The sequence below is a fragment of the Synchiropus splendidus genome, chromosome 11, assembly GCF_027744825.2.
Source record: "Synchiropus splendidus isolate RoL2022-P1 chromosome 11, RoL_Sspl_1.0, whole genome shotgun sequence".
NCBI lineage: Eukaryota > Metazoa > Chordata > Actinopteri > Syngnathiformes > Callionymidae > Synchiropus > Synchiropus splendidus.
The window spans coordinates 4,385,767-4,407,531 of record NC_071344.1 but is presented as its reverse complement, the minus strand read 5'-3'; the positions used below and the strand labels follow the sequence as shown (position 1 = coordinate 4,407,531).

Sequence of the window (21,765 nt, the reverse complement as noted above, 5' to 3'; positions counted from 1 at the left end):
GTCATCATTAAGTAAAATAATTTCAGCTCATCATTGATTCAAAATGTGGATGTTTTGATTTCTTAAACCTCCCTAGCAAGGTTACTGTGTTTTATATTCAATTTCAATCAATATTTTGAAAAGGTTTTTCAGAATATCCCACCAGAAATTCTGATTCGTATATTAATGACGTACCTTCCGTCTGAGACACTCTGTTAAAGGAAGATTATCCACCACTCTTCTGACACTTTTACCCATGCTGTGTTGCACATGGATTTTAACTAATGGAATCCAAAGCCATTGGTTTGAGCTTCTTTCGTCACAGAATCAAGGCTCACACTTGGGAATAAGAGGTGATGGTATTAAATGTCAGTTATCTTCAAGTTAGATACTTCAGATCCTGAGCAATAATGGGGTTTGAAATATTCTATCGCAACCTGAATTTTGGATTTTGGATTTAACTGCATTGTCTGGACAATCAAAGGAATTTAAGTATTTGCATTTCTTATGATATTAGGCATGATATTTTCGTTGATGTGCTATTTTATTACATTGACATTATTTTTACTAAAGTCTAACAAGCTTGATGTTTCCTTTCCATGTGTATATTTATGGAAACTGAAGTTTACTGGAGAGTTCTCTGTTGTCATTTGAAAATGATCTTTCGACACTTGTTTGCAAATCCTTCCATCAGTGTGTTTGTCTCTACCTGAAATAGTTAGTTGCAGATTTGGCAAATTTGTCTTTGTCCGTCCCATACACTTCCTCATTCTTATGTCACTTATGATGCAAGATTGTAATTAATATCCAACGTTTTGACAACAAGTGCCTTCATCCAGTTTGTTTGATAAATATTCACTAATAGTCATTGTCACTGTCCATGGTGCTGGACAATCTACCAGCGAAACGAGCATTCATTTATTTATTCTTTTCTGTTGACAACGTCTTTAATTTAGATCTTATTTTTAAAAACAACACTCACATCTAAACGTTGACCACTTCTTCGACGATTATTCAACAATGCCTGAAGATTTATTGAGAAATGTGAGGACAATGTAAATTAAACGCTCCTCCATTGTAAATTAAGATGATTTCTTGTTTGTAAGACAGTGTTTTTGTGCCCACTGTTGCACTACAGCAAACTGGACTCTGAGCGCCGCTATTGGTTCATGTATGAACTACAGTCCAATTCAGCGCATCCGTCCTCCCTTTTAATTCCTCTTCTCCCTCACTGCTGAGAAAGACGGCGATGTGACGGGTCTTTATTGTACAGCTCCGTGTTTTCAAGCACGCAGTGGTTCCTACTTTTCTTTCCTCAGTGTAAATTCGATGTTATGGAGCGGATTACGAGCGCCAGCATTGTTGGATCTATGATGTGGATGACGGCTCTCAGAGGACGATGGAGAGTCCTGGTTTTCATTCTTTGTCTCGCGGAGCTGCGCTCGGTGACTGGACAGGCTCGCTACTCAATTCCAGAGGAGCAGGCCGAGGGATCTGTGGTTGGAAATATTGCGAAAGATCTGGGTTTGGATGTGACGAGGCTCGTGTCAGGTAAAGCTCGGATTATGATGAAGGGAGGCCGACAGTATGTAGATTTAAACCGAGACAAAGGCACGCTTGTTATTAAAGAGCGAGTCGACCGAGAAGAGCTTTGTGGAAAGACGACGCCCTGCAGCTTCAGCTTCGATGTGATTTTAGAAAACCCCATCCAGCTTTATCGAGTCACGGTGGAGATTGTTGACATTAATGACAACAGTCCGTTGTTTCCAAAACATGAAATGAAATTAGACATTATTGAAAGTGTTGTAACAGGGACACGATTCTCTTTAACCACTGCTGATGACCCGGATGTAAGTGTGAATGATATCCAAAAATACACTCTTAAACCAACTGACAACTTTGAATTGGAGATTAAAAATCAACAGGACGGAGAAAGGTCCATTGAAATGGTCCTTCAGAAGCCGTTAGACCGGGAGAAAGAGGAGAGTCACACGCTGGTGCTGGTCGCTTCAGACGGTGGTGAGCCACACAGATCAGGGACGGTGCGGATTCACATCACTGTATTAGATGCTAATGATAATGCACCAGTGTGCAGCCAGAGTGTTTATAAAGCAGATGTGAGAGAAAACTCTCCAGCAGGGACGCTGGTGACTACTGTTCACGCTCATGACGCAGATTCAGGACTGTATGGTGACGTCACGTATCATCTTCCTCATGTAACAAAAGGAGAAAATCAGTTATTTGACTTAAATTTAAAATCGGGTGAAATCAGAGTGAAGAGTAAACTGGATTATGAACAATCAAAAATATACCAACTAAAGGTACAGGCTCGTGATCATGGAGGACTTGCTGATACATGTAAAGTTGTTATTCAGATAATAGATGAGAATGATAACGTCCCTGCAATACAGATGATGTCACTGTCAAACACCATTCCAGAAGATTCTCCTCCTGGAACAACTGTAGCTGTTTTTAATGTTGATGACGAAGACTCTGATCTAAATGGAATAGTCAAATGTTCCCTCAACTCAGACGTACCTTTTAAAATCGAGTCATCATTATCAGGTTATTACACCATCGTGACTGAAGACTTCTTAGACAGAGAAAGTATTTCTGAGTATAATCTGACCATCACCGTCTCTGACCAAGGCTCTCCACCTCTGTCTAGCCACAAACACATCAATGTTAAAGTGTCAGACGTCAACGACTGTCCTCCTAAATTTGATCAGTCCCAGTACAGTAAGATGGTACCAGAGAACAACTCTCCAGGGTTCTCTGTGTTCACTCTCAGTGCTAGTGACGCAGACTGGGGCCAGAACTCTCGAGTCTCCTATTTCTTAGAGGAGAAAGAGGTGAATGGTGTAGCAGTGTCTTCACTGGTGTCAGTCAACTCAGAGAGCGGTGTTGTTCAGGCAGCGAGGTCCTTTGACTACGAGCAGATCAAGTGGTTTGAATTCAACATCACAGCTCGAGATGCTGGATCTCCTCTTCTGAGCTCTGTGGCCACAGTGAAAATCCTGATCCAGGACCAGAACGACAACCCTCCTCAGGTTCTGTATCCGGTCCAGACTGGTGGCTCTCTGGTGGCTGAGATGGTGCCTCGCTCAGCAGACGTGGGCTATCTGGTCACTAAAGTGGTGGCTGTTGATGTGGACTCTGGACAGAACGCCTGGCTCTCCTATAAACTGCAGAGAGCCACAGACAGGCCGCTGTTTGAAGTGGGCTTACAGAATGGAGAGATCAGAACCATCCGACAAGTCACCGATAAAGATGCTGTGAAACAAAGACTGAGCGTTACAGTGGAGGACAACGGACAGCCCTCTCGTTCAGCTACAGTCATTGTGAACGTGGCGGTGGCCGACAGCTTCCCAGAAGTCATGTCAGAGTTCACTGACTTTACACAGGACAAGGAGTACAACGACAACCTGACTTTTTACTTAGTGTTGGCTTTGGCTGTAGTTTCCTTCCTCTTCATCACGTGTCTAGTGGTGATTATCTCAGTCAAGATCTACAGATGGAGACAGTCTCGCGTCCTGTATCACTCCAATCTCCCTGTGATTCCATATTATCCACCACGTTACTCAGACACTCTGGGGACAGGGACTCTCCAGCATGTGTACAACTACGAGGTGTGCAGGACCACTGACTCCAGAAAGAGTGACTGTAAGTTCGGCAGAGCCGGTAGTCAGAACGTCCTGATCATGGACCCCAGTTCTACAGGGACGATGCAGCGCATGCAGAGTGAAAAGAGCATCCTGGATGAACCAGACTCTCCTCTGGAGGTGAGTTCATCATGATTTTAGTTAGATTTATTTGCTCTATACCATTCATCAGCATCACTGTCATGTTTAGCATAATGGAATTAGCTTCTCCCATTTATTCTTTCATTTTTGCGATCATCGCTCTTAAACAGGTTTAAAATCGTCAACTTGCAGAAGTTAAGACGCCTAGCATTCAAAATATATTTGTGATCTTTCTGTCAAGCAATGATCTGATGGCATCAATGGATTATCTGTGTAGCTTTAACGATGACATTTTTAGCATGTTAGTTTTATATAGTTGTGTGTCCTGTATAAAGTGGGTTTGGGATTCCAGGCCGAATTGTGGGGGTATAAATTATGTATTCATTATGTATGAAGTTGTTTTCAAAATGGACAAAGACACAGTGGTGGAACACTGTCAAGTTTCTAGAACTAATCGTCCTTCAATGCCCCAGATGATGTTTGTTGTTGCTGTGGCTGTTTTGCACTGAACAATCAATGATTGTCGCTAAGGTTTTGCTTGTGTGCATGAACTGCGACTTATGGCTGAACTCTGAATTCTACATTGACTTATGTTGTGTAGTTTCTTTTTTCTATTTCATCAACTGACATCTTTTTTGGAATTTATGTTCAGAAAAAATATATATTTTAAATAAGGATTCCGTTTGCGTTGATATACTGTCGTGATTTGCATTTTTAGCACATGCTTGGGGCCAAGCCGTTTTTATAGAATTGTTGTTAATATAAATTAGAGAAAAAATCGTCAGAGGCTGTTGTGTCTTGTAGTAATACCATATGGACTCTTAGGGACGCTGTTGACCAGGCAGCTGAGCATTTAATGCAGGATTGTATCAGAAACTCCTCCAGTGATTCCGTCAGAACATCGACGTTGCACAGAGAGAGGAGGACGTGCGGGGAACGGATTATTCTAGCGGCCGTTTTATACAAGAATAAAATCCAAATTCGACGATCGGGACATTTGCTGACATTCTTCTTTGTGATTTGACATCGGACTTGAAGGATTATTTGAGTTTGGAATATAATCTGATCACGGATCGACGCTGTGAAACGAGGCGGGCAGAACAATGAATCGGCAAGTCCTGTTGTTCATTTCTCTCCTTTCCCTCGAACCAGTGATGGGGCAGGTCAGCTACTCGATACCAGAGGAGATGCCGAGAGGATCTTTAGTGGGAAACATCGCCAAAGATTTAGGATTAGAAATCAGACGGTTAGTGGCAGGAAAAGCCAAGATTTATACCAGGAGCAGCGACAGATACGTCGAGCTGAACCGAGAGAAAGGAGTCCTCCTCGTCAAAGAGAGAATCGACAGAGAGGCGCTGTGTTCAAAGACGGAGCTTTGTGCGCTAGAATTTCAGATCATTCTCGAGAATCCCATGGAATTTTATAGGGTTACAGTGCAGATTACAGACATTAATGATAACGCGCCGACATTTGAAAAAAACGAGTTGGAATTCAAAATAAGTGAATCAGCAATATTAGGTGCTAAATTTGCTCTGAAAAAAGCATTGGATCTCGACGAGGGAGTTAATAATGTGAAAAAATATGAAATTAAACCATCTGACAATTTTGCATTGAAAGTAACTAATGACGCAGACGGCAATAAAAACGTGGAGATGGTATTGCAGAAGCCTTTGGACAGGGAGAAGCAGGAGCAGATCTCTCTGGTGCTGACAGCTGTAGATGGAGGAGAGCCGCAGATGACAGGGACGATGATGATCCAGATCACTGTTCTGGATCATAATGATAACGCTCCTGTTTTCACACAGCGTGTTTACAAAGCCACCATCACTGAGAATTCCCCTAAAGGAACTGTGGTGTCTGTTGTCACTGCCTCAGATGCTGATCGAGATGCAAATGCTAAAATATCATATTCAATCACTAATTCATTGGACAATGTAAATAAATATTTTGAAATTAATGATGAAAGTGGAGAGATTGTGCTGATTGGTGATGTTGACTATGAAACATCAAGACAATTTAAAATAGATATACTTGCAAGTGACGACGGAGGACTGACAGATTCTTGTAAATTAATAGTCGAGGTTCAGGATGTCAATGACAACAAACCTGAAATAAACATCATGTCAAAGTCAAACGTGATATCAGAGGATGCAAAACTCAACACAGTCGTGACCATGATTAACATTGAGGATCTAGATTCTGGTGAAAATGGACAAGTGAACTGTTTTGTTGGAGATGGTTTACCTTTTTCATTAAAGTCAACGACTAGTAATTTCTTCACTTTAGTGACTGACAGTGAGTTGGACAGAGAGAGTGCTTCAGAGTACAACATCAGTGTTAGCTGCTCTGATGAGGGAGTGCCCTCCCTCTCCAGTAGCGTCACTCTCACCTTACAGATCTCTGACGTCAATGACAACCCTCCTGTCTTTGAGAGGAGCTCATATGAGGCCTACATTGTAGAGAACAACACACCGGGTCTCTCTATATTCACAGTCAGAGCAACAGACGCTGACTGGAACCAGAACGCTCGGGTCTCTTACATACTGGAGGACTCCTCTGTGAACGGAGTGTCCGTCTCCTCATATGTGTCCGTCAGTGCTGATAGTGGAGTCATTCATGCAGTGCGCTCTTTTGACTACGAGCAGATCAAGGACTTTGAGTTCCGGGTCAAAGCTCAGGATGGAGGCTCCCCTCCTCTCAGCAGCAACGTGACTGTGAAAATCCTGATCCAGGACCAGAACGACAACCCTCCTCAGGTTCTGTATCCGGTCCAGACTGGTGGCTCTCTGGTGGCTGAGATGGTGCCTCGCTCAGCAGACGTGGGCTATCTGGTCACTAAAGTGGTGGCTGTTGATGTGGACTCTGGACAGAACGCCTGGCTCTCCTATAAACTGCAGAGAGCCACAGACAGGCCGCTGTTTGAAGTGGGCTTACAGAATGGAGAGATCAGAACCATCCGACAAGTCACCGATAAAGATGCTGTGAAACAAAGACTGAGCGTTACAGTGGAGGACAACGGACAGCCCTCTCGTTCAGCTACAGTCATTGTGAACGTGGCGGTGGCCGACAGCTTCCCAGAAGTCATGTCAGAGTTCACTGACTTTACACAGGACAAGGAGTACAACGACAACCTGACTTTTTACTTAGTGTTGGCTTTGGCTGTAGTTTCCTTCCTCTTCATCACGTGTCTCGTGGTGATTATCTCAGTCAAGATCTACAGATGGAGACAGTCTCGCGTCCTGTATCACTCCAATCTCCCTGTGATTCCATATTATCCACCACGTTACTCAGACACTCTGGGGACAGGGACTCTCCAGCATGTGTACAACTACGAGGTGTGCAGGACCACTGACTCCAGAAAGAGTGACTGTAAGTTCGGCAGAGCCGGTAGTCAGAACGTCCTGATCATGGACCCCAGTTCTACAGGGACGATGCAGCGCATGCAGAGTGAAAAGAGCATCCTGGATGAACCTGACTCTCCTCTGGAGGTGAGTTCATCATGATTGTAGTTAGATTTCTTTGCTCTATGCTATTCATCAGCATCACTGTCTGTGATGTTTGGCATAATAAAATTAGCTTCTTCCATGTACTCTTTCATTTTTGCCATCACTGCTTGTAATCTGGTTTCAAAATCGTCGACTCACAGAAGTTAACACTCCTAGCATTAAAATATATCTGTGATCTTTCTGTCAAACAATGATCTGATGGCATCAATAAATTACGTATATTACTGTCTTGTATTTAACAATTACATGTTTCGCCTGTCAGTTTTATCAAGTTGTGTTTGCTGTCGCAAGTGGCTCGTGGATTTCTGTGGCTCGCCTTGATTTGTTGAATTTGTTCAGCACCACGGACAGTGTCGATTCTGTCAGTGTGTCTGTCGATAGAAACTTGTTTGCAACATAAGGAATGAAGCAGGTGGAGGAAGACTCCTCTGTTTTCACCGCTACCATTTTCAGTCAATATATTCTATTTTCACTGATGATGTCTGCCGCTGTTGATACGTACTGGAATAGTTTGAATATATTAGTTATATTTTAGCTTACATTCCATTAGATTACATGTTCTTCATTTGTCCAACTCATGATCAATTATTTTTCTTCATTTATTGAACCCAATATATATTTATTCACATTTATTTGATTCCAGGCGGAGTGAAAGGGTACAAATTTATGTATTTATTTGTTTTAATAGAATTGTTTTCATGTTGGACAAAGACTCAGGGGTACAACATTGACGAGTATGTAGCATTAATGGTCCTTGAACGCGCCAGTAGGTGTTTGTTGCTGCTGTGGCTGTTTTGCAATGAACAATCTGTGATTTTCGCTGTGGTTTTGCTTGTGTTTGTGAACTGTGAGTTACGCCTAAATTCTGATTTCTGCCTTGACTTGTGTTGCGTTGTTGCTTTTCATATTTCATCAACTGACATCTTTTTAAAATTTAAGTTGGGAAAAAATAGATTTTTAAATCAGAAATTCTTTTGGGTCGATATACTGCCTTAATTTGTATTTTTAGCATACGCTTGGGTGCAAGCCGTTTCTATTAAAATGTATTTAATATGAATGATGGAAAAATTCGACAGAGGCTGCTCAATCTTGTAGTTATACCATATGGACTCTTAGGGACGCTGTTGACCAGGCAGCTGAGCATTTAATGCAGGATTGTATCAGAAACTCCTCCAGTGATTCCGTCAGAACATCGACGTTGCACAGAGAGAGGAGGACGTGCGGGGAACGGATTATTCGAGCGGCCGTTTTATACGACAATGAAAGCAAAATTCGACGATCGGGACATTTGCTGACATTCTTCTTTGCGATTTGACATCGGACTTGAAGGATTATTTGAGTTTGGAATATAATCTGACCACGGATCGACGCTGTGAAACGAGGCGGGCAGAACAATGAATCGGCAAGTCCTGTTGTTCATTTCTCTCCTTTCCCTCGAACCAGTGATGGGGCAGGTCAGCTACTCGATACCAGAGGAGATGTCGAGAGGATCTTTAGTGGGAAACATCGCCAAAGATTTAGGATTAGAAATCAGACGGTTAGTGGCAGGAAAAGCCAAGATTTATACCAGGAGCAGCGACAGATACGTCGAGCTGAACCGAGAGAAAGGAGTCCTCCTCGTCAAAGAGAGAATCGACAGAGAGGCGCTGTGTTCAAAGACCGAGCTTTGTGCGCTAGAATTTCAGATCATTCTCGAGAATCCCATGGAATTTTACAGGGTTACAGTGCAGATTACAGACATTAACGATAATGCGCCGAATTTTGAAAACAATATTATGGTATTTGATATCAGTGAATCTGCATCACCTGGAGTTAAATTTGAACTAGAGAGGGCGGTGGATCTTGACATTGGTGTTAATGATATAAACAAATACGAGTTAAAAACAACAGATAATTTTGAATTGAAAGTTATTGATGACTCAGACGGCAATAAAAATGTAGAGATGGTTTTGCAGAAGCCATTGGACAGGGAGAAGCAGGAGCAGATCTCTCTGGTGCTGACAGCTGTAGATGGAGGAGAGCCGCAGATGACAGGGACGATGATGATCCAGATCACTGTTCTGGATGTGAATGATAACGCTCCTGTTTTCACACAGCGTGTTTACAAAGCCACCATCACTGAGAATTCCCCTAAAGGAACTGTGGTGTCTGTTGTCACTGCCTCAGATGCAGATCGAGATGCAAATGCGAAAATATCATATTCAATCACGAATACATTGGATAATGTCAGGAAGTTGTTCACTGTTGATGAAGATACTGGTGAAATTTCACTAAGTGGGGACATTGACTACGAAAGCTCCAAACAGTTTCAAATTAAAATACGTGCGAGTGACGACGGAGGACTGACAGATTCTTGTAAATTAATAATCGAGGTTCAGGATGTCAATGACAACAAACCTGAAATAAACATCATGTCAAAGTCAAACGTGATATCAGAGGATGCGAAACTCAACACAGTCGTGACCATGATTAACATTGAGGATCTAGATTCTGGTGAAAATGGACAAGTCAGGTGTTTTGTTGGAGACAGTTCACCTTTTTCTTTAAAATCAACCACCACTAATTTCTACACTTTAGTGACTGACAGTGAGTTGGACAGAGAGAGTGCGTCAGAGTACAACATCAGTGTGAGCTGCTGTGATGAGGGAGTGCCCTCCCTCTCCAGCAGCGTCACTCTCACCTTACAGATCTCTGACGTCAATGACAGCCCTCCTGTCTTTGAGAGGAGCTCATATGAGGCCTACATTGTAGAGAACAACACACCAGGTCTCTCTATATTCACAGTCAGAGCCACAGACGCCGACTGGAACCAGAACGCTCGGGTCTCTTACATACTAGAGGACTCCTCTGTGAATGGACTGTCCGTCTCCTCATATGTGTCCGTCAGTGCTGATAGTGGAGTCGTCCATGCAGTGCGCTCTTTTGACTACGAGCAGATCAAGGACTTTGAGTTCCGGGTCAAAGCTCAGGATGGAGGCTCCCCTCCTCTCAGCAGCAACGTGACTGTGAAAATCCTGATCCAGGACCAGAACGACAACCCTCCTCAGGTTCTGTATCCGGTCCAGACTGGTGGCTCTCTGGTGGCTGAGATGGTGCCTCGCTCAGCAGACGTGGGCTATCTGGTCACTAAAGTGGTGGCTGTTGATGTGGACTCTGGACAGAACGCCTGGCTCTCCTATAAACTGCAGAGAGCCACAGACAGGCCGCTGTTTGAAGTGGGCTTACAGAATGGAGAGATCAGAACCATCCGACAAGTCACCGATAAAGATGCTGTGAAACAAAGACTGAGCGTTACAGTGGAGGACAACGGACAGCCCTCTCGTTCAGCTACAGTCATTGTGAACGTGGCGGTGGCCGACAGCTTCCCAGAAGTCATGTCAGAGTTCACTGACTTTACACAGGACAAGGAGTACAACGACAACCTGACTTTTTACTTAGTGTTGGCTTTGGCTGTAGTTTCCTTCCTCTTCATCACGTGTCTCGTGGTGATTATCTCAGTCAAGATCTACAGATGGAGACAGTCTCGCGTCCTGTATCACTCCAATCTCCCTGTGATTCCATATTATCCACCACGTTACTCAGACAGTCTGGGGACAGGGACTCTCCAGCATGTGTACAACTACGAGGTGTGCAGGACCACTGACTCCAGAAAGAGTGACTGTAAGTTCGGCAGAGCCGGTAGTCAGAACGTCCTGATCATGGACCCCAGTTCTACAGGGACGATGCAGCGCATGCAGAGTGAAAAGAGCATCCTGGATGAACCTGACTCTCCTCTGGAGGTGAGTTCATCATGTTTGTCCTTAGATTTATTTGCTCAATACTATCATCAGCATCACTGTCATGTTTAACATATTAGAGTTAACATTTTTTATGTCGTCTAAATTTTTTATGATCATGGCTTGTGATCAGATATCAAATTCTGTACAATTCGTTGCAGAACTTCATTCTCCTAACATAAAATATATGTGTGATCTTATCCGTCAAACAATGATCCAAGGCCATCAATGGATAATCTATGTTTCTCTCTTGTATTTAACCAGCCTATCCACCAAATTAGCAATAATTATTTCAGGACTATTTCAGTGTCTCAGTTGTACACAGTTTTATGTGCTGTAGTAAAATGGTGGTGTATTTTTGTTGCTTGCTTTGGTTTCTTGATATTGCTCAGCACCACGGACAGTGTCAATTCCGTCATCGTGTGTATCGAAATAAGTGTATTGGTCAACGGAACACGTATGAGGAGGAAGACTCCTTTGTATTCCTCGTGTGCATTTTCAATTCTCATATATTCTATTTTCAGTGGCTTCATTTGACTCTGTTTTCATGAACTAAAACACTGTCGTTACTTTTTTTTTAATTAATTCAAAGTGGCTTTCATTGATTTGTTAAATGAAAATAAAAATCGTATTTCTTTACAGAAGACATAAGCAGGTATTTATATTTTATCTTTTTATTTATTTATTTTTTTCTCGAATACTTTTCATATTGATCAAAGACTCAGAGGTGGAACACTGACGAGTTTCTCGTCTAAATGGTCCTTGAAGGCACCAGTTAGTGTTTGCTATTGTTGTGGATGACGTGCACTGAACAATCAGTGATTCTCGCTGTGGTTTATTTGAACATATATTTTATGTCAGTATTTTTCCCCGTCAATTTACTTACTTTATTTGGATTTTACCTCATGCTTCATTTTTCATCGAATTGTGGTGTATATAAATGATGGAAAAACTCGACAGAGGCTGCTGAATCTTGTAGTTATACCATATGGACTCTTAGGGACGCTGTTGACCAGGCAGCTGAGCATTTAATGCAGGATTGTATCAGAAACTCCTCCAGTGATTCCGTCAGAACATCGACGTTGCACAGAGAGAGGAGGACGTGCGGGGAACGGATTATTCGAGCGGGCGTTTAATACAAGAATGAAAGCAAAATTCGACGATCGGGAGATTTGCTGACATTCTTCTTTGCGATTTGACATCGGACTTGAAGGATTATTTGAGTTTGGAATATAATCTGATCACGCATCGACGCTGTGAAACGAGGCGGGCAGAACAATGAATCGGCAAGTCCTGTTGTTCATTTCTCTCCTTTCCCTCGAACCAGTGATGGGGCAGGTCAGCTACTCGATACCAGAGGAGATGTCGAGAGGATCTTTAGTGGGAAACATCGCCAAAGATTTAGGATTAGAAATCAGACGGTTAGTGGCAGGAAAAGCCAAGATTTATACCAGGAGCAGCGACAGATACGTCGAGCTGAACCGAGAGAAAGGAGTCCTCCTCGTCAAAGAGAGAATCGACAGAGAGGCGCTGTGTTCAAAGACGGAGCTTTGTGCGCTCGAATTTCAGATCATTCTCGAGAATCCCATGGAATTTTATAGTGTTACAGTGCAGATTACAGACATTAATGATCATGCTCCGATATTTGAAAAAGAAGAAATACAATTTAAAATTAGTGAATCCGCAGCTCTCGGGGCAAAATTTGTTCTCTCAAAGGCAGTGGATCTGGACGTAGGAATTAATGGCATAAAAACATACGAGCTGACACCTACTGATAACTTTGCCCTGAAATTAAATAAAAACACTGATGCCAATAAAAACGTGGAGATGGTATTGCAGAAGCCTTTAGACAGGGAGAAGCAGGAGCAGATCTCTCTGGTGCTGACAGCTGTAGATGGAGGAGAGCCGCAGATGACAGGGACGATGATGATCCAGATCACTGTTCTGGATCATAATGATAACGCTCCTGTTTTCACACAACACGTTTACAAAGTTTCCGCTTCAGAAAACTCTCCTAAAGGAACAGTTGTGGCTATTGTCACTGCCTCAGATGCTGACATTGACTTAAATGCTAAGTTGGCATATTCAATAACGAACACAATGGACGATGTTCGCAAAATATTTGAGGTTAACAAAAGCAGTGGGGAAATTCATCTAATAGGTGAGATTGACTTTGAACATTCACAAAGGTTTGAAGTAGATATACTTGCAAGTGACGACGGAGGACTGACAGATTCTTGTAAATTAATAATCGAGGTTCAGGATGTCAATGACAACAAACCTGAAATAAACATCATGTCAAAGTCAAACGTGATATCAGAGGATGCAAAACTCAGCACAGTCGTGACCATGATTAACATTGAGGATCTAGATTCTGGTGAAAATGGACAAGTGAACTGTTTTGTTGGAGATGGTTTACCTTTTTCTTTAAAGTCATCAAAAAATAATTTCTACACTTTAGTGACTGACAGTGAGTTGGACAGAGAGAGTGCGTCAGAGTACAACATCAGTGTGAGCTGCTCTGATGAGGGAGTGCCCTCCCTCTCCAGCAGCGTCACTCTCACCTTACAGATCTCTGACGTCAATGACAACCCTCCTGTCTTTGAGAGGAGCTCATATGAGGCCTACATTGTAGAGAACAACACACCAGGTCTCTCTATATTCACAGTCAGAGCCACAGACGCCGACTGGAACCAGAACGCTCGGGTCTCTTACATACTGGAGGACTCCTCTGTGAACGGAGTGTCCGTCTCCTCATATGTGTCCGTCAGTGCTGATAGTGGAGTCGTCCATGCAGTGCGCTCTTTTGACTACGAGCAGATCAAGGACTTTGAGTTCCGGGTCAAAGCTCAGGATGGAGGCTCCCCTCCTCTCAGCAGCAACGTGACTGTGAAAATCCTGATCCAGGACCAGAACGACAACCCTCCTCAGGTTCTGTATCCGGTCCAGACTGGTGGCTCTCTGGTGGCTGAGATGGTGCCTCGCTCAGCAGACGTGGGCTATCTGGTCACTAAAGTGGTGGCTGTTGATGTGGACTCTGGACAGAACGCCTGGCTCTCCTATAAACTGCAGAGAGCCACAGACAGGCCGCTGTTTGAAGTGGGCTTACAGAATGGAGAGATCAGAACCATCCGACAAGTCACCGATAAAGATGCTGTGAAACAAAGACTGAGCGTTACAGTGGAGGACAACGGACAGCCCTCTCGTTCAGCTACAGTCATTGTGAACGTGGCGGTGGCCGACAGCTTCCCAGAAGTCATGTCAGAGTTCACTGACTTTGCACAGGACAAGGAGTACAACGACAACCTGACTTTTTACTTAGTGTTGGCTTTGGCTGTAGTTTCCTTCCTCTTCATCACATGTCTAGTGGTGATTATCTCAGTCAAGATCTACAGATGGAGACAGTCTCGCGTCCTGTATCACTCCAATCTCCCTGTGATTCCATATTATCCACCACGTTACTCAGACACTCTGGGGACAGGGACTCTCCAGCATGTGTACAACTACGAGATGTGCAGGACCACTGACTCCAGAAAGAGTGACTGTAAGTTCGGCAGAGCCGGTAGTCAGAACGTCCTGATCATGGACCCCAGTTCTACAGGGACGATGCAGCGCATGCAGAGTGAAAAGAGCATCCTGGATGAACCAGACTCTCCTCTAGAGGTTAGAACATTCCACCCTTTAAGAAATGAAATGTGTTTATATCAAATGACCTATTTTCAGTGTCTTTAATGGCAACAAACTGACTTTTCATAGCTGCTTATTGTATTTCGCTCTTTCATAATTGAAAAATATTCTTGAAAAATGTTAGAATGTTAGAATGATGTGTATAATGGAAGTGTATATTCGATAAACCAACTAGGAAGTGAATAATTAGAATATGGCCATATGTCCATGATCATAAGGGTTCTGGTCATGTAATGCAATTGAGGCATCACCTCAGAATTCCCCTCCTGACTGCTTCAGACACATGCAGGTCAGCCGTCAAACTTCACCAAAGTTAATCACATCTCAATTTTTTTCTCATTACTGTATCCATAATAATTTGATTTTAACATTTGTCTTTTTTCGCACATTTCATTTACTATTGATGAATCATCAACCAGTTTGTTCATCTATTTACATTTGAGATATACATTCACATACAGTATCACACCGACAGTACGCTCATGTATTGGGACAGACACATTACAATCATTGTTTACATCCGTACAAGAAGCATGAGACAGGACAGATGCAATTACAGTTACTAAAGAAAAATGTTTAGTTTAGAGAACAATCATAATCACTTTTTAAAGTTCTCTTGATCGAAAAAGCCCCAAATTCGCCAGAAGAGTCGTTCACATACCTCCTGAAAACAAGGTGTCATTCAACTGGATTTTCAGGACCCTGAATGGCTGGCTACTAAAGACTTAATACAAAAAGACGCATTTGCGTTCTCTTGTCTGTTGATCTTCTTGGTTCTCTGTGTAGATTATAGTTTATAAGTTGTATTCAAGCCTTTGATGAAAAAGAGACTGAATGAAACTCAAAGGAGAAAAAATGTGGCCGTGTTGTGCTTCTGATCAGGCCTAGGCAAATCTGTTTTTGTTACTTTTTTTAGTTAGGCGGGGGTCGGAGGTGACGTGTGGGATTTTAGTGTGTGTGTTTTTGTTTTTTTTAAATGTATTTTTAGTGTTTTTTTTTTTTGTTTTTTTTTTCAAATCATCGTCAACTGATGTTCCAATGTCAGTATGTGGGAATATTTATAAAAATGAAAGGCGTCGTTCTTGCATCAGTCGTTGTAATTTCGAATTTCGGACTCACTGGGCCGCTGTTGTACTATTTGTCGAGGCTGTGTGTTGTTTGGCTGCAGATATTTCGAGTCGTCACAAATCAGTTACTCTCAGACGTCGAGCACAGAGCAGCAATCGGACCGAAGCTCAAACTGGCGTCGTGATTCTTGTCCCTTTTTACGGCTGGATTACCAAAATATTGGATTGTACATTTGTTCTTCGTGGATTTGGACACCAATGGACGGATAAATATCCCCTTTGTGCTGCGGCTGCGGGGTCGGACGGAACAATGAAACGGCAAGTGCTGCTGCTGGTCCTCTCCATCCTCTGCTTCCATCCTGTCTTCGGGCAGGTCAGCTATTCTGTTCCGGAGGAAATGGCTAGAGGATCTTTGATCGGAAACATAGCTGAGGATTTGGCTTTGGATGTGAGGAGACTGAGAGCGGGTAAAGCGCGTATATACACGGGAGACAGCGCCCAGTACATCGAGCTCAATCGGGAGAGGGGGGTCCTCCTCATCAAAGAGAAGATGGACCGTGAATCTCTGTGCAGGCAGGACGCGCCGTGTGCCTTACATTTCCAGATCACTCTGGAGAACCCGCTAGAAATGTTTCCCGTTACTGTAGAAATCACGGATATCAACGATAATCCTCCGGTATTCCATGAAAACGAAAGAAGATTTGAAATAAGCGAGTCTGCCGTTATCGGCTCCAAATTCATGCTCGATCAGGCAATCGACGCTGATATAGGTCTGAACGGTCTTCAGGGCTACAAACTGAAACCCAGCGACAGTTTTAATCTGAAACTACACAGTCAGTCAGACGGGAGTAAAAAGGTGGAAATGATCTTGCAGAAACCTCTGGACAGAGAGAAGCAGGAGCATCTGTCTTTAGTTTTAACAGCTGAGGATGGAGGAAATCCTCAGCTGACTGGCACCATGCAGATTCATGTTACTGTGCTGGATGCAAACGATAACGCTCCTGTCTTCAGCAAACCAGTTTATGAAGCAAAAATCACAGAGAACTCACCTGTCGGCACCTTAGTGACCAAAGTCAGTGCGACAGATGCAGACAAAGGCTCAAATGGTGACGTCACGTACGTGATAGGGAAAACTATGAACGCCTATTCTAAATTATTTCATGTCAATACTGATGGTGAAGTCACACTTAATGGTCCAGTTGACTATGAAAAAGACAAAAAATATCACATTGATATAGAGGCGATTGATCAGGGCGGACTATCAGATTCATGTAAGTTGATCATTGATGTGATCGATGTGAACGACAACAGCCCAGCCATAAATATGATTTCAACAACCAGTGCAGTGCCCGAGGACTCAGACCTGAAAACTGTTATAGCCTTAATGAGCGTGAACGACCCTGACTCCGATGTGAACGGCAGAGTCCAGTGTGTTATACATGAGAATATTCCATTTCAGATCAAAGGCACTTCTAATAACTATTACAGCGTCATGACAGACGGAGAGTTGGACAGAGAGAGTGCGTCAGAGTACAACATCAGTGTGAGCTGCTCTGATGAGGGAGTGCCCTCCCTCTCCAGCAGCGTCACTCTCACCTTACAGATCTCTGACGTCAATGACAACCCTCCTGTCTTTGAGAGGAGCTCATATGAGGCCTACATTGTAGAGAACAACACGCCAGGTCTCTCTATATTCACAGTCAGAGCCACCGACGCCGACTGGAACCAGAACGCTCGGGTCTCTTACATACTGGAGGACTCCTCTGTGAACGGAGTGTCCGTCTCCTCGTATGTGTCCGTCAGTGCTGATAGCGGAGTCGTCCATGCAGTGCGCTCTTTTGACTACGAGCAGATCAAGGACTTTGAGTTCCGGGTCAAAGCTCAGGATGGAGGCTCCCCTCCTCTCAGCAGCAACGTGACTGTGAAAATCCTGATCCAGGACCAGAACGACAACCCTCCTCAGGTTCTGTATCCGGTCCAGACTGGTGGCTCTCTGGTGGCTGAGATGGTGCCTCGCTCAGCAGACGTGGGCTATCTGGTCACTAAAGTGGTGGCTGTTGATGTGGACTCTGGACAGAACGCCTGGCTCTCCTATAAACTGCAGAGAGCCACAGACAGGCCGCTGTTTGAAGTGGGCTTACAGAATGGAGAGATCAGAACCATCCGACAAGTCACCGATAAAGATGCTGTGAAACAAAGACTGAGCGTTACAGTGGAGGACAACGGGCAGCCCTCTCGTTCAGCTACAGTCATTGTGAACGTGGCGGTGGCCGACAGCTTCCCAGAAGTCATGTCAGAGTTCACTGACTTTACACAGGACAAGGAGTACAACGACAACCTGACTTTTTACTTAGTGTTGGCTTTAGCTGTAGTTTCCTTCCTCTTCATCACGTGTCTAGTGGTGATTATCTCAGTCAAGATCTACAGATGGAGACAGTCTCGCGTCCTGTATCACTCCAATCTCCCTGTGATTCCATATTATCCACCACGTTACTCAGACACTCTGGGGACAGGGACTCTCCAGCATGTGTACAACTACGAGGTGTGCAGGACCACTGACTCCAGAAAGAGTGACTGTAAGTTCGGCAGAGCCGGTAGTCAGAACGTCCTGATCATGGACCCCAGTTCTACAGGGACGATGCAGCGCATGCAGAGTGAAAAGAGCATCCTGGATGAACCAGACTCTCCTCTAGAGGTCAGAATGCCATTTTAACATTTACTTCAACTTTTGATAACACCTTTTCTTTCTCTTTTTTTCTGAATCTTGTGGTTATCAAGTTCAGCACCACGGACAGAGATCCTCATGCTCACGTTGAATACTTCAGTCGTAGCTATTTTTGTTCGATTATTTTTCGTTATAGTACGCAAATATGTGGCAGCCAGAAGTATATGCATTCAAAAAGAAACATTTTTGCCCTTTTGCTTGAAATCACTTTCATTTTGCTGCTTTGGCTGGTGCGCTATTTCTCTTTGCCTCGTTTTCTTACATGCTTGACAGGTTCAGGTGAAACACAATATGTTCTGTCTACTTTTAATATCTTGCAGTGCTCATGTTTGAACTCTAAGGGACGCTATGCTACTGTGTTTGGTCTATTCATGCTGCGTTGTCGTCAGATCAGTGAGTGTCTGAGCGCAGTCGAGGCGAATGTTCGTTTCTGGATCACACGGAGAAAGAGAGAACGTTAACTCTCTGTTCTACAAGTCGAACTTTCGTTGCTGGATATATTTCTCCTTTATCTTCTTTGACACTCGGATTTACTATTTGAAACGGATTACGGATTTTATTTAGGAAATAACGTTTTCTTTGTTTTTTTTGCTGGTCGCGAGGAACAATGAGACGGCAAGTACTCTTCATCTGCCCCTTTTTCATCTCTGCGGTGATCGCTCACGTCAGCTACTCCATAAACGAGGAGAAACCACTTGGTTCTTTGGTCGGAAATGTGGCGAAGGATCTTAACATAGACCCGGCGAGGTTGAATTCACGGAATGCACGCATGTATTTCGGAGATAGCAGAGAATATATCGAGCTGAATAAAGACAGGGGCGTCCTCCTGGTCAAGGAGAGAATAGACAGAGAGGCGCTGTGTGCGCAGTCGACGCCGTGTGCACTCCACTTCCAAATCATCCTAGAAAAGCCCATTGAATTTTACAAAATAGTAGTGGAGATTATTGACATCAATGACAACCCTCCTACGTTTGAGAAAAATGATATTAAATTCAGAATTAGTGAATCCGCTGTCATTGGATCAAAATTTGATTTGGAACGGGCGGTGGATTTAGACGTTGGAATCAACGGTCTTAAATCGTATAATCTGTCACCGACTGACAACTTTGCTCTAAAATTACACAATCAGGCAGACGGCTCCAGGAATGTGGAAATTATTCTGAATCAACCTCTGGACAGAGAGAAAAATGAGCATTTGTCTCTCGTCTTAACAGCCGTCGATGGAGGAGAACCGCAAATGACGGGCACAATGCAGATTTTGATAACAGTGTTAGACGTGAATGACAATGCGCCTGTTTTCACGCAGCCCGTGTACAAAAGCGCAGTGGCAGAAAATTCACCTAGAGGCACTGTTGTGACTAAAATCAGCGCATCAGATGCAGATCATGGACCAAATGGTAAAATAACATATTCAATTAGAAACACCTTAGATGACGTCAGACAGCTGTTCAGTGTGGATGAACTGACTGGAGACATCACACTGAGTGGAAATATCGACTTTGAAAAGTCTCGAAATTATCAAATAAATGTTCGTGCAAGTGATGAAGGAGGACTATCAGACAACTGTAAAGTAGTAGTTGATGTTATAGATGTCAATGATAATGTTCCGATGATAAACGTGATGTCAAAAACAAATGTGATCTCCGAAGATGTCAAAAGCCACACTGTAGTGACAATAATTAATATCCAGGACCTGGATGATGGCGAGAACGGCCAGGTCAAATGCTCCATTGATCAGAATATTCCGTTTTTGCTGGAGTCAACTGAGGGGAACTTCTACAGTTTGATAACAGACGGTGAATTAAACAGGGAAATAAAATCGGAGTACAACATCAGTGTGAGCTGCTGTGATGAGGGAGTGCCCTCCCTCTCCAGCAGCGTCACTCTCACCTTACAGATCTCTGACGTCAATGACAACCCTCCTGTCTTTGAGAGGAGCTCATATGAGGCCTACATTGTAGAGAACAACACACCGGGTCTCTCTATATTCACAGTCAGAGCCACAGACGCTGACTGGAACCAGAACGCTCGGGTCTCTTACATACTGGAGGACTCCTCTGTGAACGGAGTGTCCGTCTCCTCATATGTGTCCGTCAGTGCTGATAGTGGAGTCGTCCATGCAGTGCGCTCTTTTGACTACGAGCAGATCAAGGACTTTGAGTTCCGGGTCAAAGCTCAGGATGGAGGCTCCCCTCCTCTCAGCAGCAACGTGACTGTGAAAATCCTGATCCAGGACCAGAACGACAACCCTCCTCAGGTTCTGTATCCGGTCCAGACTGGTGGCTCTCTGGTGGCTGAGATGGTGCCTCGCTCAGCAGACGTGGGCTATCTGGTCACTAAAGTGGTGGCTGTTGATGTGGACTCTGGACAGAACGCCTGGCTCTCCTATAAACTGCAGAGAGCCACAGACAGGCCGCTGTTTGAAGTGGGCTTACAGAATGGAGAGATCAGAACCATCCGACAAGTCACCGATAAAGATGCTGTGAAACAAAGACTGAGCGTTACAGTGGAGGACAACGGACAGCCCTCTCGTTCAGCTACAGTCATTGTGAACGTGGCGGTGGCCGACAGCTTCCCAGAAGTCATGTCAGAGTTCACTGACTTTACACAGGACAAGGAGTACAACGACAACCTGACTTTTTACTTAGTGTTGGCTTTGGCTGTAGTTTCCTTCCTCTTCATCACGTGTCTAGTGGTGATTATCTCAGTCAAGATCTACAGATGGAGACAGTCTCGTGTCCTGTATCACTCCAATCTCCCTGTGATTCCATATTATCCACCACGTTACTCAGACACTCTGGGGACAGGGACTCTCCAGCATGTGTACAACTACGAGGTGTGCAGGACCACTGACTCCAGAAAGAGTGACTGTAAGTTCGGCAGAGCCGGTAGTCAGAACGTCCTGATCATGGACCCCAGTTCTACAGGGACGATGCAGCGCATGCAGAGTGAAAAGAGCATCCTGGATGAACCAGACTCTCCTCTGGAGGTTAGAATAATTTCAATTTCTTAAAAGCTACTTAATATACAGTATGGTTCATATCATTATGCTGTATCACCACTCACCTGATATTTATAATTACAATCAACGACCAAAAACATCTCACATGCAGACACTTGTTTCATTTGAATAAGAGGGAGGTATTACCAAACAAAAGTAAAGTAAAGTAAAATATGTACATCCATCCATCCAGGCGCACACAACTAAACACACGCTGGATAATAGAAATCACAATTACATTTAAATACGCCGCACTGACGACCATTCCTTGGGCATATATG

The 21,765-nt window shown here is 43.7% G+C and overlaps 6 protein-coding genes across 40 annotated transcripts in view; all 6 read left to right on the top strand.

Annotated features, from left to right (window-relative positions):
- Positions 1–21,765, top strand: part of LOC128766858 (protocadherin gamma-A11-like) — a 215,218-nt gene that overhangs the window by 128,494 nt on the left and 64,959 nt on the right. Inside the window, exon 1 of one of the 35 annotated variants that reach the window (XM_053878363.1) lies at positions 8,268–11,007. The exons of 33 other annotated variants lie outside the window; for them this stretch is intronic. In XM_053878363.1, the coding sequence (XP_053734338.1) occupies positions 8,623–11,007 (2,385 nt within the window). In that variant the 5' untranslated portion in view covers positions 8,268–8,622. Of the gene's footprint in view, positions 1–8,267; positions 11,008–21,765 lie in introns of those variants that run through there. One more of the 35 variants, XM_053878354.1, reaches the window with a different exon arrangement.
- On the top strand, positions 16–4,381 carry LOC128766874 (protocadherin beta-16-like). Its single transcript, XM_053878406.1, has one exon. The coding sequence runs from the start codon at positions 1,314–1,316 to the stop codon at positions 3,774–3,776; it is 2,463 nt and encodes an 820-aa protein (XP_053734381.1). The 5' UTR covers positions 16–1,313; the 3' UTR covers positions 3,777–4,381.
- LOC128766884 (protocadherin gamma-A5-like) lies at positions 4,471–8,067 on the top strand. Its single transcript, XM_053878418.1, has one exon. It carries the CDS (start codon positions 4,826–4,828, stop codon positions 7,223–7,225), a length of 2,400 nt encoding a protein of 799 aa, XP_053734393.1. The 5' UTR covers positions 4,471–4,825; the 3' UTR covers positions 7,226–8,067.
- LOC128766883 (protocadherin gamma-A5-like) lies at positions 12,297–14,767 on the top strand. Its single transcript, XM_053878417.1, has one exon. It carries the CDS (start codon positions 12,334–12,336, stop codon positions 14,734–14,736), a length of 2,403 nt encoding a protein of 800 aa, XP_053734392.1. The 5' UTR covers positions 12,297–12,333; the 3' UTR covers positions 14,737–14,767.
- Positions 15,717–19,095, top strand: LOC128766864 (protocadherin beta-16-like). The gene has a single exon (XM_053878396.1). The coding sequence runs from the start codon at positions 15,730–15,732 to the stop codon at positions 18,469–18,471; it is 2,742 nt and encodes a 913-aa protein (XP_053734371.1). The 5' UTR covers positions 15,717–15,729; the 3' UTR covers positions 18,472–19,095.
- LOC128766889 (putative protocadherin beta-18) lies at positions 19,074–21,505 on the top strand. The gene has a single exon (XM_053878422.1). It carries the CDS (start codon positions 19,091–19,093, stop codon positions 21,494–21,496), a length of 2,406 nt encoding a protein of 801 aa, XP_053734397.1. The 5' UTR covers positions 19,074–19,090; the 3' UTR covers positions 21,497–21,505.

Bases quoted from the DNA above. Each gene is read 5' to 3' on its own strand.
- LOC128766874 (XM_053878406.1), top strand. From the start codon at position 1,314: ATGGAGCGGATTACGAGCGCCAGCATTGTTGGATCTATGATGTGGATG.
- LOC128766864 (XM_053878396.1), top strand. From the start codon at position 15,730: ATGTCAGTATGTGGGAATATTTATAAAAATGAAAGGCGTCGTTCTTGC.
- LOC128766889 (XM_053878422.1), top strand. From the start codon at position 19,091: ATGAGACGGCAAGTACTCTTCATCTGCCCCTTTTTCATCTCTGCGGTG.
- LOC128766883 (XM_053878417.1), top strand. From the start codon at position 12,334: ATGGGGCAGGTCAGCTACTCGATACCAGAGGAGATGTCGAGAGGATCT.
- LOC128766884 (XM_053878418.1), top strand. From the start codon at position 4,826: ATGAATCGGCAAGTCCTGTTGTTCATTTCTCTCCTTTCCCTCGAACCA.